This window comes from Heliconius melpomene, chromosome 11 (genome assembly GCF_056956725.1).
Source record: "Heliconius melpomene rosina isolate 202511_hmr_F chromosome 11, ASM5695672v1, whole genome shotgun sequence".
NCBI classification, from domain to species: domain Eukaryota; kingdom Metazoa; phylum Arthropoda; class Insecta; order Lepidoptera; family Nymphalidae; genus Heliconius; species Heliconius melpomene.
Genome location: NC_140399.1, coordinates 11,108,829 through 11,129,297, shown reverse-complemented (window position 1 = coordinate 11,129,297; position 20,469 = coordinate 11,108,829). Strand labels below are relative to the sequence as shown.

The following is a 20,469-nucleotide window of genomic DNA, read 5'->3' as shown; positions in this document are numbered from 1 at the left end:
AATTTTCAGCACTGTTTAAAGTAATTCTTCGATCTTTATTACATGCAAAATATAGTTATAATTAACATATAATTACAATAATAAAAAACTTACACTAACTGATATGCATAACCTAATGTCAAATGTCTTTTATTTCGAGTCTTATGAAAAAGTGTAAATTGGCACACGTCATATACGTACATAATTGAGGAAATTATTTATATTTATACATATTTATAAATAAATCATTGTTTAGGCTATACGCTAGTAGATCTGAATTAAAATTATTAAAATCTTGTGTTTTACAGATAAGTAATATGAACTCTGAATTTCTGCTATAAGGACGAATTCTAGTTATTAAATAAAATATATACTAAATTAAAAAATGAGAATTTTCATTTAATTAAATTTTTAATGAACATTTTCCAGCGGAAACCTTGAATATTATTCATAATAAATTATTGTAATTAACAAATATAAATTAACCACAATGGCAACACTGGAATCAAAGCAATATTTATTGAAAATTCAGGTCCCTAAAAGTTCGTACTTATAATATTCGAAATCCTATAATAATACAACCTTCAATAGGACATTAAATTTATCGATATTAAAATCGAAATGACAAAACTATATTCATTAATTGTTTTATATAAATGCAGCGATCTAAACACAATTTTATAATCTGCAGTAAAAAAATATCAACCAAAAGTTGCCACTGTTAAAAATGTCATGGAATTCAACATTAATATAAGAACTAATAATATTTATGTATTAAAATTTAATTTACAAAAAATCGAAGTCAAAATCGAATCTAATAACGTAAATTTGTTGAAATTCAAATATTCGAGCATATTAAAAAGTGGCAGTGTTTGAGATATACTTGTCTTATATTTTAGCATTTTTGTATATAATAATATTAATAATACATAATTTCATATTTACATAAATATTTTGAACGACTTTTTAAATTAAAAGTAATTAAAAAACAATTATTTGTTTTTCAACTTTACGAATCAACAAGTCGTTTGAGCGCACAAGGGTCTGGGCGTGAGCCAAACCTGAGGGCGAACCTTGACGGCTGGGCTTGCTCCCCGGCCGTGAAGAGGGTATAAACTGACACAATGGATCATAATATAAGCTAAGCTATGGCTGCCCCAAAGGGTGCCCACGTCGCATGTTCGGACGGAGCGATCTGCCGATGGCACCAATCAGTGCACCAAGGTTTAGGGAAGCAGAACACCAGTTTCAAGCTCCGGTGATAAGGCAGGAGAAGAGGCCGCTGAGCTCTGCGGAGCAAGTGGAAAACCAGGTGAAGCGCCGGCAGCTTACAGCTGCTGAGCCAGTGGCAGTAGCCGAAGTGGACGCGAATATGTGCATACCCATACGATGGGGTCCATCGGTATGCACATCCTCATCGTCCATCTCATGGCGGAGCCTTTGGAGGGAGTGTTGGGCCATGCTTCGTACCACACAGGTGTCACGACCCGTTCCAGTGCGCCTAAGACCGGCTGTGGCGGTGTGTCGAGGCCGTGGAAAAGATTGCAAGATCGAGAAGCACCGCTCTCACCGCAGAAGGCTGTCGCGTTTACAGTCGCTTGTGCCTCAGCTCTCTCAAGGCTAGTCTCATTATATTGTTTATAATGAGACTTTACTTGACTATACATTAGAATGTTATAAATCAATCTGGATTAAGACTAAGCAAATAAAATAAAATAAACGCTTAACGCCACAGCGATTATTTTAGTCTATATAATATAAAAAATATGTATAAAAATGATATAGTCCATTAAATTAAAGAGATTTTTTGGTTTTGTTTTTTTTAACAAATTTCAATAAAAAATATATTGCTTCTTTAAACATATAATTAAAGCAACGGATGTCTATTGTGAAAAAATATAGTTTTACCAAATATGTAGTTATTTTTTAATTGATTATCTTTATACGTTCGTATTTTTTTATTGATTGTCTTTATTGTTTTTTATAATTGTTTGTTTAATGTTTTAAACATTACTAGCAACCAATTTAAAAAGTCGTTTAATTATATAAAAAGTTTTTTTTTATAATGTTATAAAAAAAAACTTTTTATATGGCTTATGGTATTATTATTATTTTATACTTATGGGTACTATTTTAGGAAATATTATCTTAAGCTAACAAGTTATTGTATTGCCACAACTCAAATAGCTACAGGCAAATTGATTTTTCATATATCATCAGCAATATAAAAAAAATATTTATAATATATTAAACTCATTCCGAATTCTTAAAGTAAAGAATATTAATAATAATATACATATCATTGCCATATATATTATGACTTTATTAATGGTGTCATTTTTTTATAGCTTCATGATGTATACAGGTAGTGTTTCGTTCCGTTCTCCACTTTCAGTTTGATTTCGAAACACTGCACACTGAGTGGCGAAATTTAATTTACTTATAGGACCATTAATCATGTGATGTTTTTTTAAGCATTTATTTAACCCCCATCACCTCCTTGTTGATACATGTGACGTTTAAGACTAATATAAAAATATTATTTAAAAAATATTTTAAATAATGCCATACAAGGTTGTCAATTTCACAAAATAATCATTAAAAAATACTCAACAATTTTAAGAACCTCATTTTTTTTTCCAGTAAATCCAATACAATTATTAATTACTACGCATTACCTATATTAATATTAAAATTATCATTATTAATAATAATAAAACAAAGGCATGCCTTATACAGCCGTGTGTCAGTCACCTACGATGGCGATCTTAGTTTTGGGCAGTCGTCACGCGCGCGGTCCACTCTTTTCACCCATTCTCTTTATTAACTCTGATATTAGTTCTCTGAAAGCAATTAAAAAAATTATAAATATTTACTTATCATTTAGATATAGTCTATAACTACTAAACGGATATAGACGAGCCTATACAGTAATATATCATATACATAACAATAACACCTAGGCTACAATTAAAATATAACAATAAGAATAATCAGGCGAAGCCTCAGCTAAAAATCTAATAATTTACCTATAAATAAGGGGGTCCATGTTCCTCGCTAGCATGTACAAAAGCCACCAATCACCAACGTCCGTCTTCCTCGATACAATAACGGCAGTCTCCATTGCGATAGTTCGCGATCTGGCGTGGAGGAGACGCGGTCGGACTGATGGCACGAAAATTATCACTAGCCTGGAAATTTATGAATATTATTAAATTTATTAAAAAGAAATTATTATTTCTATTTTCTAAGTCGCTATATATTTTATTGGAGTCATAGGCAGAGCGACACTATATTATATTTCAGGTGAAATCTAAAAAACTATTTCTAAAAAAATGAGTGAAATACACATATATACATTCTAAATATTTTAGCATTATTTCGGACAGAATCCAATTGCGCCCTAAGCTCAACATAATATGCAATATACATATTGTATACAACAATACATTTTTACTAAGAAAAGAAACTATCAAAAGAAAGAAAAATTGTGAAATCAAATGTGGCCCGTCATCTACTGCGAACCTCGGTCGGCCACGACTCGTACACGTATTGAATAGAGTAATTCAATAACTCGAATGAGAATCGAACCCGTAACTATTACGACAGAGGCTATCCCTGATTTTGTTATCATAACACGCACACACACAATATAACGGTCAAGTTGGACGCACTTGCCTTTCAAATATGTCATCGGTATTGAATGTAAACAATGTCGTATCAACGAATGTGATACAGGTGCCTACTAATTACTAATATTAGATAAGAGGTCACACAGAGGTCATGATGGAACAAAATAAGTACAATTATATGTTTATTTCGAGCGTACGTGTCGAACGGCGGAATTCAACACCGCAATCTGACTTTCAGGATTCTCTTCAAAGAACGTATACAATAAATGTATAATGTTATTTATATAAGAGGAAAAAAAGCAATAAATTTTTTGTCCCTCAAGAGGATGTTTAGAAATAACATATAAAATATAATATTTTTTAAATATTTTGAATAAAAATAATAAAAATTTATACCTATTTCTTCGAGATTAAAAGAATTGTTATTTTTAGGACTCGGATATAATTCGTCTAAGTGAATTCAGAAGAAAACACATAAAGTAGTATTATCTTTATGTGTTATCTTCGACCGATCAGACATAATACGGTATTTAGCTCCGCCATACAAACATTTTAAAATAGTATCTTATTTTATACTTTTAAATAAAAAATGTAGACTTACAACAAAGAATAATAGATAACTCACCTATAAATAACTAACAGTACAAGTATAACCGCCAGTATAATGTACCAGAACCAGAGGAATATATACGTCTTTTCATTGACAATGTTCAGTGGCAGTATGCAGAGGGAGTCGTGGGTTTGAATCGTGCCAGACGCGCCGTACTTGTGGAACGTGCACTTGGTCACGCGGGGGAACACGTATATCATTGGATCATATCTGGAAGGAATGTCAATATGGGTTATTAAAGCTTTTTTTTAAATATTCTAATGTATTTATAGTATGTTCCTATTTAGCTATACGACTGTTTTGCATTTAAATTGTATAAATTTCGAAGGCCATCGTGCCGTAGTGGGATCCGAATCCGAATGTAGACACGACGACTATAGGTTCGATCCACTTGAGAAAATTTTTATATTTAAAAATCAGCTTCACGCTGTATCCCGCACACAGCAGGGCAGGCAGAGGGAAGGAGGAGGTATTGAGACATTCCGTCCCCAACTTTCTGCCGAATTCTGGAGGCATTGCGTGTTGAGTTCCGTCACTCTGCCGGCCTGAAGCTGCCTCGGCGGAATGAGGGGAACGGAGTGTCTTAACAGTAGATACCCTCTGTCTACTCTGCTATAAAAAATATATAGATATACCTTTCTTCCTGCGGAATTTCGCTATAGCCCAACACTCTGGTACCATACGACAAGAACTCTCCGTTGAAGAAAGCGTCCATGATCCACAACTGCAGGACGATATTCACAAGGCATAGCAGTTCACAGCCCCAGTACCGTAGAGCGTATAGTTTGTGCGTCTGCAAGGGATAGGAAATATATTTATTGCTTTGTCTGCATGAGAATTCAACATTTTTTTTTATTTATGAAACGATTAAAGTATTTTTTTTACTTTAAAATCGTTTTTGAAAATAAAGCAATTCTATGAAAAATGTCAATATTTAGAATCAAGGTACGATCTGGTGTCGTCTACGGTCTCGTGTTCATTACCTTCTAAGACATTGTCGAGACAAGTTGTTATCAGAATTAGTATTATATATATAAAAGTGTTGTACCTAGGAAAACAAGAGCGTCGTCTTAGCAACAAGTCGCGGGTGGCGACAACCCGTATGCTTGTTTACCAAGGCGTCGCATGATAGAATGTGAGACCCATTATGTTGCTTCAAGGTATCATTGTTACTTGCAATCGATGATTCCTTTCATATGTAACTAGATACGTTATGTATTGTATGTATTGGGTCAACTGATTAAATGGTGTGTGTATAGGGTTCATTTCTTTCTGTGACGTTTTTATGGTGTTAGTATATGGTATACGATTTTGAAGCAGAAGCGGACTTCAAACGTCGTCATTTATCTAGTTAGAGAAATGCGAAGCAAAATGAAAACCCAAAGAATGAAAATAATAGCATCATGCCTTTTCAATTTCCACTCGAAGACATAAAATATTTAAAAAAATCAATCAATTCCACACTTTGATAACGAGGGACGCTTTGCCTGCGGCGTTGAGTTCCAGAAATCGGCGGTAAAGTAAGGAACGGAAGTGTCTTAATGGGAACGGAGTATCTAATTTACCTTTTACTACTAATGCCAATTACATATTATATCTTGGCACCCCGTGTAACATCTTAGGAATATCATTAGCTTATATTGATGCACAATCCATACCTATATTATAAATTCGAAAGTAACTCTGTCTGTCTGTCTTTTACGCAATCAGGGCCAAACCGCTAATTTAATTGTGATAAAATACACATATAGAGATACTTTAGGGTCTCGGGATGAACATAGGATACTTTTTTTGCTCATAATTGTAATATTTTCGATATATACCAATATATTAAAATACTTATTAATTTGACATGCAATTTATTCCGCCATGTTAATAACAACCGTCGCTAAGAGACGTTGCTAAGCAACGATTTGCAAAGTTTGTTGTTATGAAACGTCACCCAAAATGAGCTTGCTTAACGCATCTCTCTATTGAAAACTAAAAATAATTTCATAAATATATTTAATAAATATTCGTATAGCTTCAGCGGGCGTAGCCGCGTTCGGGTCCACTAGTAGTTATATAATGGCACATTCATAATATGTAATAACCCTACAGTATGATATAACTGTTGTCAATATTTTATTGCTAGAATAATAAACGATCCATAGTCAATTTTAGATACTCTTCTCTTCTCTCTTCTTTAGTAAATATATCAATAAAAAGATTTAATAATAACCTCTACAGATATACCTATCAAAAAGTCATGAAATTCAAAACAGTGTTCACTTGTCAAAACAAAATTGTAATACAATTCTGTCACCTTGAACATCTAACGCTTACAAATGACAATTTGTTATATCAGAATGTCCTTGTTTAATAAATATGCTCTCGTATGTGCATTAATGTAAATATTTTAAAATTCTGCTATAAACAATATGAATTATTTTAATAGATGGTTGCCGCCTTAGGACGCCGCTGAGCCGTAAGTATAGTACCAACATATATCTAATGTTATATTTACATAGATTCAGATTATTAGAAAAGATCTTTTATCTATAAATATACATACTATAATTCTATAATATTACATATAATGTGGCGCCTATACAGCGTTAAGTTCCGCCTATTAAAATGTCGCAATGTGTGGAAAAAAGCGTAAAATTGTTTCTTTTACTATAATAAATATACACATTGTTTTAAAATGAAGCGTCTCTTTGACATACATTTTCTTCTTGCCGATATACATATAGCATTTTTCGTCAATTTCGAGACTGTTACAATCCATATGAATAAAACTTAGGTACACCTTGACTAGAACGTAAACAAGTTACCATAGATTGAATTGTAAATTTTGTTTCTTCACTTGAAAACCCTGAGGTTTCAGAGAGAGAGGCTAAGGAAACTGAAGCCCGGTTTCCGCCGCGAGCTTAGCGAACTCATTAATGACTACGTTAAACTTGCAAGACTAAACTGCATACTTGTCATAAATTGTCGAATAAAAGGACCGACGAAGGTCGAAATTAAGTCCCTCAGTTCTAAGGAGTGGAGCACACTCTCCATAAGAACATTATAATTAATATGAGCGCAGTGAACCACTATTACGTGGACAAGGCATTGTTTAGCATAGAAATATTGTATTTTTGAGATAAAAAATATTCACACAATACAATTTTTGTCATGCTAAAAACTTAGATAAACAAAAACGCAAACCTCAAGTTCTCTCAAGAACCCCATCGTAAAGTACTAGTTCATGTATTATTTACAGACAAGCAGATGCTTTGGCCCCCTTTTAGAGCACCTGGTATTTTTTACTTTTGAAACTGATAAAAGAACTTCCTTAGATTGCGAATAGTATTTATCTATATGGTTATAGTATTTGGCGTTAAGTTTGGGCATTCAACACGCAATGCCTCCAATATTCGGTGGAATATAAGGAACGAAGTGTCTCAACACTAGCTTCCCTCTACCTACCCTCAGTCGATCAGTTAATCTATAAGTATTAGAAATATTATTATGGATACTATATATAGAGCAGCAATAGTACAAATAAAAAAGTCAATATCTATATATATAAAAGTCTAATATAATAGTTGACGAAGTCTGTCAATTAAATAGATGACAAAAACGATTGACAAAACGGTGTCATGACCACGTATAAAGAACACCATCAACAGTGTTGCGTGTCAAACCTGCAATCATCCTTACTGCGCCATGGAACTATGGTATTTGCGCAACCTACCCGTCACAGTTCTTAAACACTGATGTAACGCTTTATGATTATGAGTAGTGGATGGAATACCTTTAGCTTAGGAATCATGGACGATGTGTGATTAAGAAAATAAACAAATTCTAGCAGCTTCACGCCTTTTCCCGCATAGCAGCGTATACAGAGAGAACCTAGTGTTAACTCTCCGCTCCCCAAGCACTACCAAATTTTCACGACATTGCATTTTGATCGCGCTTTCTCTACCAGGACGGGTAAAATTAAAATAAATTAAGTATGATCATTCCCCCCAGTGGGGATCGAACCCACGACCGTTGTGGTTAGTACGCTTCACTGCGCTATGACAGTCTATCTATGATCAAGAATTTGATAAAAAATTATTTACGTGCTTATTCAATTCATATTAAAATGTCGTTATAACAAATTGCTTTCGCATGTTATTAAAGTTTTGCAGGTCGTTTTTGTCCGATTACGCAGCAGCAAAGATTGTTTCATAATATTTTAGAATAATTGTAGAGATACATACTAGCTAAATTATTATGAAATATACTCAGCGTATGTAAGATATATAAATATCTACTTTTCTTTATATGATATATTTCTATTTTTTATTAAATTTTCATAGACACACAAAGGAATAAGTCGTAAAAATACTCCCCCATCTTCTCATGTCATCTTATAACAATCTGCGTTCTCTCCCTCAAAATGATCCTCCAATGAAGTGCATCGTCAAAGATTAGGGCCGAGTAAGTGCCTTGAGGGACATCAACTTAAGATTTTTGTCAAATTGTATATACCACGTATAAGAAAAGAAGATCGAGCTCAGTGGCGTGCCACTGAAGAGGTTCTAAATAAGTATTTTTCTTTCCTAAATGTGGAAATTTTTACACTTTTAAAAAATGTTAAAAATATTATTAAACTTACTATAGACATACTTTAAAGACCAGTTTAAGATAAAAAAATTGTAATTTATCATGGAATAACCAAAATAATTTATTTATTACTCGATGCCTAGGTAGAGCGGATGTAAAAGTAATCGAAATTTATAAGAACAACATTATGATTTAGAAAGCAATAGCAAAGGATGCTAATGTTTAAAGTAATTTTATTATCTCTGTAAAAGCTTCTAATGCCATAATATTCACATTTTTTCACGCTGTATCCCGCACATAGCAGGGTAGGCAGAGGGAACCTCGTGTTAAGACATTCACACGTTCCCCAATAAAAAAATAAAAAAAGTATTATTTACACTAAATATTTAAATATTAACGCTTAAATGACAAATGTATTGTATTGTGGTCCCTTCATCTTGCAGTCATACTACTCATGTAGACAGGTGTGACGTTTGAAAAGACAAAGAAGCATCTTGTCAATAACTTACGAAAAAATTTTTAGGCGGATCCAGATGAACTTTAGCACCTGCATATTTTTTTTTTTTCATTTTATTCTTTATATTTTTAGAGATCTATCTATCTATACATCATTTTTTGAGGCTGACTGTAAACTGTAAGCGCGACGGTTGTGAATCCGATTGCCGTTCGGGGAATGAATTATTTTTATTCTCTTTTTTTTTCAGCGCCATGCTGTATTCCTCATGGCGCAGGATAGGCAGAGAGAGCGTAGTTCCCATTGAGACTCTTCCACTCCTCACTACCCGCCGAATTCTGTAGGCATAGCGTGTTGAGTGGCCGAACTCAACGCCGCATTTAAACGTGTGACGAGACGGACATCATACATAATGTCACGAATTCGGGCGAAAACCAGGAACGAAGTGGGCTTAAGTGCAGGGTAAGAACTAAGTGCTAAGCCCACCAGGTAACAGCGTAAAGCTGCTTATTTCAAGCTTTTATTTCACTTGCCGTGTTAATATGTGTGGTGTTTGTATGTGTGTTGGTGTATGTGAAATGGTGCAAGCCCAATTCGACTCACTTCCCAGAGAGCGATTGAGCGGAAACTTTTATAACGACATCAGTTCTGTTGCCAATGTTAAATTACAAAATTACAAATAATCAATATTGTTCTCAATCAAACATGGCCGCCGCTACAAAATGGCGGATTTAAAATCTGTGCACAACTCACCTAATGCGAGTATCAATGAAAATTTATAAAATACAATAACCATGAAAAAAGTGTAGAAAGCTTGTTTTTAAAAAAAGTTTTTTTCTTTTGATTATTTTAAATTAATATTTTATTTGTTAAATAGAATAAAACCATATAAAACATTTTCCTTCATAACATTTAAATACAAACATTAGCATAACCATTAATTATTTCAATATCATGACTTGCTAAATGAATTTAGTACGAAGCCATTGTAAATAGATTATTTCTTAGAACTACATAAAAAAATGGCTACGCGCGATAAGCACATGGTATATTTTTTTCATCTGAAGTGAATTTTGCACGTGGCTTCGTTAAGCGTAGGAGGCAAAAAATATTTTTAGTCAACATTGTTTTAATTTACTATAGAGGTATATTTTAAAATTGTATTAGTTTAACAGCTTTACATAACAGCATTACCTATTTAATTTAAAGTGACCTAATAAAAAAATATCATATAAATTATTTATATAATAAGGTATATTAAATAAATCACTTTAAAAATGTAATTTAAATTAAATAATGCTGCGCCTACCTGAAGAGCATTTGGACGCCTACCTTTTTGTTTGAAGAAAGAAAATTTTATAAAAGTAATATAAACAACGTTGTTTTAATGCGCGAGGAGATAGAAGGAGGGGGGTTAATCTGCTAAATCTTATAAGAAGGGCGCACAATTGAATTGAGTTTTAGGGGAGCAAAAGTTTAGGCAGCTCTGTTCTAGAGGCACGTACGAGAAGTAAGCCTATTCTTATTACCTGGCATTCGTAAAATGTCTTTCTAAAATATATAGAAAGAAAAGCTTTTGTAAAAAGTCTTTTTCAAGGAATGACCAATAACATACTCAACATCAACTCTTGCTACATAAAAAAAAATCATACACAAATTTTAAAAAGAACAGCCCTCTATTGCTTGAAAGCATACTTTGGCCGTTTGGTGCAATATAGGGACTTAGGAAATATCTTTTATTAAAAAAAACTACCTAATCATCCTGTATATTCACTGCTCTACAATTGATGAACTTTACGAAGGCTGTATAACAATTAGTAAGCAAGTAACACAATATGCTCGTATATCCTGTAAGGGTCGAGTTATGGTTATTATTGAAGCCATCATTAAATCAATTCCGCAGCGTACATTGACTCGACAGTCGACAACGACAAGTATTATTTACCGTTACAAAGGCAAAAACTAGTGACGACGACGGTCCAATGTACCCTCGTACACGTACTTATAACTTATTACAAGTAAAAACAACTGAGATTTCCGGCTACATATGATAGTTGTCAATTCAAATCCCTCTTGTGAGAAATATTTAAATACATCTAAATAAACGGAAAGGGAAAGATAAAGTAATGCATTATATTATTCAGTTTTCTTTGTTTAAAAAAATAACTAATATATAATAATGCATCTATTCTCACAGACCTATAGTCTATATATAGAACTCTATTTGGAGACATCATACTATTCAAAACACAGCTATTGTTAATGAAACACACCATTAACACAAGGACTTGTCTGTCGCTGCACTTGATGAATGTATGTAATGTAGACATACAACCCAAAAGTTTATATTTATGAGGTCAGTCGTGGTACAGGGGCACAAGCATGCGACTGTAAGCGCGACAGGTTGTCTGTTCAATTCCTATTCGAAGAAATTAATTATTTAATATTTTCATTTCACTCCGGTATCGAGGCAAAGTGGCGCGGCGTCGAGTACCACCACTCAACACTCAATGCGGAAAGTGGGGAACGGAGTATCTTAACAGTAGGTTTCTCTCTGCCAACCTCTACTCCCTCTACCCTACTGTACCTCTGTAACAAGTTAGTCTGTCAGTGGTACAGCGTGACGCTGCAAAAAAACCTTACATATTTAATACTACAACTTAGCACACAATCTTTTTCCACAAATTTAAAATCGAAGATAATAATGACGCGTCATTATACTCCTTCTATTCACAAAACGCCATACGAGAAAAGCGACAACCGACTCGCAAATTGTTTATGAAACAATGCAGACTACACTCAAAACACGAACTACTCAATAACGAAGCGAACGTGAGAAACAAAACATCGTCACGTAAAGTACCAGACACAGAAGCTGAGAAAACAAAACAAATGTGGGGGACAGTCGGTTGGAAGACACGTGGCCACTCGAATGGAACGCTTGAGTAAGCGCGCACAACACTCAGGCGAGTTGGTGAATGGATTGGAAAAAATACCTATTATTGTATAGAACGTACATATTCACTAAGTATTTTTTGTAGCTTCACGGTGCACACAGCAGGCAGTAGGCAGAGGAAACCTGGGAACCTTGTGTTAATACGCTCTGTTCAGATCGATACACTTCCGTTCCGGTCCAATTTCCATCGAACTTTGGATTCAATGCGTGTTGAGTGGTGGGCCAGAGTGAAGAAATGAAAATATTAGGTACCTTGTTTCCTCAAGTTGGAAACGAACACACAACCTGTCAAGTTTGCAGCAACACGCGTGCACACACAGCTTCATGTATTTTCCTCCTAGGTTGCGAGAACCTAGAGTTAAAACACTCCGTTTCGTGGCAGAATTCAACGCGGCAGTTTTTCTCCGAGTGTGAATCGTACAAAAGCTGTTCCACTACGCTACGACTGCCTCAAAATTAATAACAAACATATGTGAAATATTATATTTAAAAAAAAAAACCTTTTGTACGCGAATTGCGGAGCGTACAGGAAACAAATTATAGAATAATTAAGAAATCCCTTAATTTTAAATTCATTTTGCACATTGATTTCCTGTTACTGATATAACGGAACGCAAATGGAAGTTTGATCAATAACAGCCATCTCTTACAAGTAAACAGTATCATTGGAATTGTGATTTAATTCTCAGAAAGGTGCACATTGCATTTATAATTGAAGAGGAAAACGATATACATCTTTTTGTCTATATTTAAGAGATTTCAGGTTGAGTACAGGAAACAAACACTCCAAAAAAACTTTTCATAATAGTTTTCCCGAACAGGGATCAAAGTTCGAAGCAACGCTTTTGCAGTCAAAAGCGAAATATATAATATTTTTTACTTATAAAAATATATACATAAGCACAATTTATACTTTCTTATAACTTTAATGTGAAGTTCAATCTTTCTAATTCCAAGGGTTTATATTAGGTTTCTATAAGCAGCTGTTGTTCTAACATGGAATCAATTGCATACGGAAGCCTCGATTGGGTGATTTCGGGGAAACAAAACTCATTAAGTGAGTCAGTCAGGGCACCTGTCACTAGATCGATATTGGAGGAAAAACCAACGATTGTGGCGACACAATAATAATGTAGACTATTATTTAAAGGAAGAAATGATGCTTCTCAATGGAAGTTCTACATGTAGAACTTATTAGAATATTTTATTATTAACTAGCGGACGCGCGCAGCTTCGCTTGCTTGTTTAGGGGTGAATTCTAATAAACCACGAAACATGTGTTCAATGAAATATTTTTAAGACTCTAAATTTCAAATTTTATAAAAATCGGTGGCGATTTAAAGATTTTTCCATACAACATTTTAATCCCTTATTTGCACCCTTAGGGGGAGAATTCTAGAAAACCATGAAACGTGTGTTCAATTAAATACTTTTAAGAGTCTAAATTTCAAATTTTATAAAAATCGGTGGCGATTTAAAGATTTTTCCATACAACATTTTAATCCCTTATTTGCACCCTTAGGGGGAGAATTCTAGAAAACCATGAAACGTGTGTTCAATTAAATACTTTTAAGAGTCTAAATTTCAAATTTTATAAAAATCGGTGGTGATCTAAAAATATTTCCATACAAACTTTCAACCCCTATTTCACCCATTTAGAGTTAAAATTTTTCAAAATCCTTTCTTAGTGGATGTCCAGATTACGAAAGTAAACATTATTAGTTTGATGATTTACATTTCGATTTAAGATAAGAACACAAAAAAAAATTGTAATAAAGTTTCGGAGAACTTTTTAAAGAAATAAGATTTGGTAAAACCCGAACTTTTGTTGAATTTGTTAATATACAAGAAATCGTTTTCTTGTATGTTAATATATGTTTTTAGTTTGACGCTGTATCCATTGACACGTAACAGGGTAAAAGAATGGTAAAAGAAAAAGTAAAGATACTCCGTCCTCATTAATACAATTTCATTACCACACACACACACACACTTACCACCGAATTCTAAAGGCATTGCGTGTTAAGTGACGGAATAAGTTCCTTCACTCACGCAAAGGCGTTGAGACGCCGCGTTTTTCTTCGCTACCAGATCGAGGAAATTAAAATATTAAATATATCATTTCCTCGAGTGGAAATCGAACCCACTACCTGTCACGTTGACAGTCAGACGCTATGCTCTTACGCCAAAACTGGCCTTAATAATATTTTTAGTACAGAAAATTATAAACCATATGGTACATGGTGTAACAGCCGTGGTGCTGTAAATTGCGCAACCGATCATCTAACGTGGGCAATGACCGGGCACAAAAAACACAGTCGGTACAATTTTGACACCGTCACGATCTCTTTTCGCCACGCTCCAATAGGTGGGAGAGCGAACAAAAAATAAAAAACCCAGTTAAGTGCGAGTCGGACTCGTACGAAGGGTTCTATAGAAATTTCTATTTTATGAAAGCTTCCTTACTATTACGGTTCACGGGATGGTGCGAGCCTGGTGACAGACAGACCAATAGTCTGGTTTTATCCTCTGAACACAGATCCCTAAAAATTAATTCTGTGCAGAATAATATTAAATAATTTGCTCAAAATATTGAATAGAGTTGGGGAGAAAGTTTAAGTAAAAATAATTTTATATTAACAATGAAAATTAAACTGTCCCAAGAAATATTGTCGATTATTGCGTCAGTAGTTCCAAACACGCTTCGATGGGAATCAGTGTAAAAAATAAGGTGCTACTAAATTTTATGCAATTTTCTACTACATACTAGTATTTAACACTTTTATACTATACACGTACATATATGATATTATGATTTTTTGTAGCTTTTAATAATTTTCTTTATATTGGCTAAGCCAAATGAACAATATTCCTTTAAATCACGATGTTAGAGAGTATTGCGATTAGTACAAACTCCATACGTTGAACCTAGAGCATTACGAACGCAGGGCACGCTTACATTTCCCAGCACTGATTTATATTCCCTTGATGTCGCCAATTGTTTAACTTTGCCTTCCTTTGCCGACCGGTTCGTGTTTTTTTTAATTTGATAAATATTAATAAAAATAATATTTTAAAACAATATGATTAAATTGAAGGTACACTTTTATTATGTTTAGTGGTAAAAAAACTTCCTTAAAGCTCAAATATGGAAGTTAATCCTTTATAACGAAGATTTTAATATAGGAAATAAAGTACACACCCTCTCGTGCCTGATGAGATAACTGATGATGACGTCCTTCTTCTTCTCCTTCTCTTCTACATGACACACGCCTATATTGAGACCCATTACAATTGTACGCAGCAGGCCACCTTCAAACGCGTCCCATAGATACTTTGGAGTATAACACATTATAGCCTGGAAAAAAATAACGTTAGTGAAATATATTATTTCATAAAAAAAAAAGTAGGATGATTTATCTTAATACTAGGTTCTCTCTGCCTACACCGATATAGTGATGGAGCTCGAAGGTGGGAACGAAACCCTAATGTGCCTAATGATAGTAAAACCATAGATTTTGAGCACGGACAGGTATAAATATATTACAAGCATAATTAATTTTAAGAATGTTTATTTTACCATACAAAATTGAATTTTGAATTTGAATTTGAATAAGAATAGAGAAAAATAAGCCTGTAGGTATAAGGTTGTTATGAGAAACGAAAACAGTGATTCAACATACAATTCCCGCTAAAAGGATAGCAAAGCCGGGAAATATTAATGCACATCATGTCCCTGTGAGCACGAGAGAATATTTAAATATTTCTATGAAACATTTTGCAATATATAATACATTATACAATTTACAGGATGGTTTATAAAAGAGCGTTAAAAAATAAACTTATATTTTTTAAAAGCTTTTATTTAACTTGCAATGTATGTATGTGGGTTCGGGTGAAATCTTGGAGCTCAATTTTGAAGTAGATATCGTCAACCGATTGAGCTGCAATTTTGTATACACGTTTACTTTGGATGACAATGCACGATAAAATATGTGACGTTACTCTAAATGTAATATGGCGGACCATGCAAGATGGCGGAATTGTTATTTTTAATGTACTTCTACAATATGGGTATCAAATGAAAGGACTCGTTGAGAGCAACTCGAAAAATAATGTGATGTCACTCTAAATCCCATAAGGAGGAGATCGAAGATAGCCGAGTATCTATTTGGTCTACATCTATATATATAAAATCAAAAGGTCGTCACTCACTCATCACGAAATCTCAGAAACTACATGTGCTAGAAATCTCAAATTTTGCATAGGAGTTATTTATAGGACGTAGGTGCTCGCTAAGACGGGAATTTGCAATATTCGACTTCTAAGGGGTTGTTTTTGGGGTCGAAAGTTGGTATGAAACTTCATTACTACAAATGCTAGGAGTCTCAAATTTTGCATAGACGTCACTAGGACGTAGCCATGGAGACAGAAATTAATAATAACATAGTTCACGCGGGTGAAACCGCGAGCGTGTCGCTAGTCTACAATATAGATATTAAATGAAATGGGTCGTTGACCGTAACTCTAAAAATAATGTTACGTTATACTAAATCCAATATGGCGGAACATCTAAGATGGCGGAATAGTTATTATTTACAATTTAAAAAATAATAAAAAAAACGAAAAATATCGAAAAATCAGAACTGAACCCACGACTGAACTGACTTCAATATCAAAACCACTGTACCACTTGCACTAAATTGTCACGTAATATGTAATTGATTACATAAAATAACCATAAAAGTCGTGTATGTCGATCACATTCTAATTCTAGGTCAAGTTGTACCACATTTGAGTCAACGGCCAGCTGTTGTGAGGGTACCGTTACCAGACGCATTGTCAACCTTATTTGTAACGTGATCTTGGCCTGTAGAAAATAGTTGTTTAGTGAAAACTAGGTCTTACATTCTTAACCGGCTTCAAAAAAAGGAGGTTGACAGTGTGACAGTAACTTAGAATTGAATCAGCGTTACTTGGTATAACCTTCAAAATAAGGGAGAAAGATCATTGTGAATGATCTTTCACGTAGGGATCTCGGGCTCATTATCTATTTACACAAATTAGCAACTAACTGAAAAAAAAACTTACTGATCTTGACCTATGTGCGGTGAATCGATAACCCTTCAACTATGCTATTATTAAAACGAATGATATTATTAAAATCTGTCTGTCTGTCTGTATCCCGCACATAGCATAGGCACGGGAAACCTAGAGTTAAGGCATCTCGAGCCCACTTTTCTGCTTTTTTCGAGATATTGTGTGTTGTATGGAAGAATTAAACGTCGATCTTTTTTGCCTTGGTACCAGAACGAACAAATGAAAATATTAAATAATCATAACTTATACCCCCGAGCGGGGATCGAACCCACGACCGTTGCTGACCAACCTCGACGGCCTCATATTGCTGTATATATACTAATCATAATTAATTCGTTGATTATTTATTTTGGTATGTGTACCAAAATAACAAGAAAGACTTTCCTTAAAATATTATCCTTGTGTGCTTTAATTAATTTTAATTCATCGACATATCAAAATACTTATTGGTATTTTATTGTTAGTTAAGTATAAGTACTCTGTCACAATTGAAGTAACTTTTATGATCGTTTAGTAAGAAATATAAATCATCACAATAAAATTCATCAACAATGACTTAATAGTTATTAAGATTTATTCACAGTATTTCCTTATGTCTCGTATATCATTGACGTGAAGTGACGCTTATGCCAGGGTAGGCAGTCATTGCGTACTAGGTTCCCAGGTTTCCTCCGCCTACCCTGCTATGTGTCTACCACATAACATGGATGCTAACTAAATTCAAAATAATTTTAGTAAGCTGCTGTTCCGTTCATTCTTATATTTTTAAACGGTTTTATTTAGCTCACCCCGTTTGTTTGTTTGTTTGGGTCAAATTTAGTAATTGAAATTTAACCCTCTTCCCGTTAACCGATTGATCTGAAATTTGGTATACGCCTTTGATTCTGGTGACAATACAATTATCCATATTCAATATTATTGTGAATCCAAGATGGCCGCCGCTACAAGATGGCGGACAACTTAGTTTTTTTCAATCCCATCAATATGGATATCAAATGAAAGGGCTTGTCAAGTAGAATTCAGTGGACTATACAAAATCAAAATCCAAGATGGCCGCCACTATAAGATGGCGGACAAGTTAGTTTTTTTCAATCCTATCAATACGGGTATCAAATGAAAGGGCTTGTCAAGCAGAATTCAGTGGACTATACAAAATCAAAATCCAAGATGGCCGCCGCTACAAGATGGCGGACAAGTTAGTTTTTTCGATCCCATCAATATGGGTATCAAATGAAAGGGCTTGTCAAGTAGAATTCAGTGCACTATACAAAATCAAAATCAAAGATGGCCACTGCTACAAAATGGCGGATAATGTAGTTTTCAATCCCATCAATATGGGTATCAAAATAAAGGGCTTGGTAAGTATAATACAGTATACTATACACAATTACAATATGAATCTCCCACCTAAGTCAAGATCTGGTATCCTGTCGAGGACTGTGTGGCTATAGGGTGCCTAAAAATGATACGTCGCTAGGGGTACCACCCAAGGTAAAAGGTAAAAGCGCGCCGAGAACTGTATGGTACTAGGTGGATAAAAATGATATGTCGTTAGCGTTTTCCCCTCAAGATTCAGGCACATCTTGTTGTACATAGCCTTGTCCCTCTATTGGACCTCTGGGGGGGTCGTTCGTAACATTCTCCATTAACCTTGCAATAATGAGACATCGAGCCTCATTTCAACGAATTGAATAGCATGAGAAATAAAAACTAAAAACTTAAAAATAAAAAAGTAAAAAAAAAATTTTAAGTTAAACGGTTTTATATTGCAGATAAATGTACTAAAAGCTAAAAAATAATTTCATAGAAATTATGATTACTAAAATAAAATCGTGGGGACACTTGCTACTTACCACTAGGTGGGTGAAGTCTCACGCTATGTCTTTCAATTGTAGATATTGGACGTGCCCCACGATTTTATTTTAGTAATCATAATTTCTATGAAATTATTTTTTAGCTTTTAGTACATTTATCTGCAATATAAAACCGTTTAACTTAAAATTTTTTTTTTACTTTTTTATTCTAAGATATCACTTATTCGTCCACTTTATAGAAATATTTCACAGGTATTGCATCTATAATAATAATTTTAAACTTCCCATTGTATATTCCATTTATCAAGAAATACTTAAGCTTCAAAAATTAGAAAGTGTCGGTGTTTCAAACAAAACTCTTAGTTAATCAGCTTACAACTTAATTGTCAGTCTTATAGGCTAATTGTCGTCTATGAGAGCAGTTTTAAGGAAAATTACGTTCATTTCATTCGGGATAAAATGATACATATTAATAAGCGATTATTATGTATAACGCGTAACCGCAGACACTACGTAAGTAATTCCTCCATCAAAGGTCAAGGGTCCTGTTACTACAAGCATAAGGAAACACAGAATATGATCTTTATGTGGTTAGGACAGATATTGTATCTTTTTTGTAGCACGTGATATGTATTCAGCTTCATGATTTATTCCGCATATAGTAGGACAGATAAAATGTAGGTCCGTGTTTATAAATCGTTCTTAAGTCTGGGATCGATCTTGAGATGCATTAAAACCGTATCTTAAGAACAATTTCAGAATTGAGTGCGATATAAGTAAGGGCCACAAGGAAAAAGAAAAGTGGGCAGGCCACAAAAACGATGGGCAGATGACTAGCACAGGATAGAAAAACATGGAGAAAAATGGAGGAGGCCTATACTCACCAAGAGGTTCCTATAATTTAAGCTTATATATAATTAAAATAAATAAAATTAAAAAAAATAATAATAAATAAATAAATAAATAATAATAAAAAAAAATAAATAAATAAATAAATAAAAAATAAAAAAAAAATATTAAAAAAAAAAAATACATATATATATATATAAAGAAAAAGAAAAAAAGAAACTAATAAATAAATAAATAAATAATAATAACATGTGAAAATTGTATTTCCAATTTAATATGTATGTAGTAAATTTTACTGTAAATTTTATTTATTTTTGTAAGATGTTTATTTTTGTCAAATGTGTAGAATTTTATGTTTATAGGAAAATAAAAGGCTTTATTATATTATTATTATTATTATAAGTAAGGGCGCTAGTGTAACTTCGTTTTTTACTTTATAAAACTTTTTCGTTACTACGTGTGTGAAAGATAGACACAACACAGCCAAAGTTAAA

General features: G+C 33.6%; 1 protein-coding gene across 1 annotated transcript in view; it reads right to left on the bottom strand.

Annotated features, from left to right (window-relative positions):
* Positions 1–1,169: 1,169 nt before the first annotated feature.
* The window catches only part of ogre (optic ganglion reduced), a 51,903-nt gene continuing 32,603 nt past the window's right edge, over positions 1,170–20,469 (bottom strand). Inside the window, exons 4-8 of the mRNA XM_085193621.1 lie at positions 15,415–15,570; positions 4,857–5,014; positions 4,237–4,431; positions 3,009–3,170; positions 1,170–2,822 (exon numbers count right to left, since the gene is read on the bottom strand). Of these exons, the coding sequence (XP_085049747.1) occupies positions 2,765–2,822; positions 3,009–3,170; positions 4,237–4,431; positions 4,857–5,014; positions 15,415–15,570 (729 nt within the window). The 3' untranslated portion in view covers positions 1,170–2,764. The remainder of the gene's footprint in view (positions 2,823–3,008; positions 3,171–4,236; positions 4,432–4,856; positions 5,015–15,414; positions 15,571–20,469) is intronic.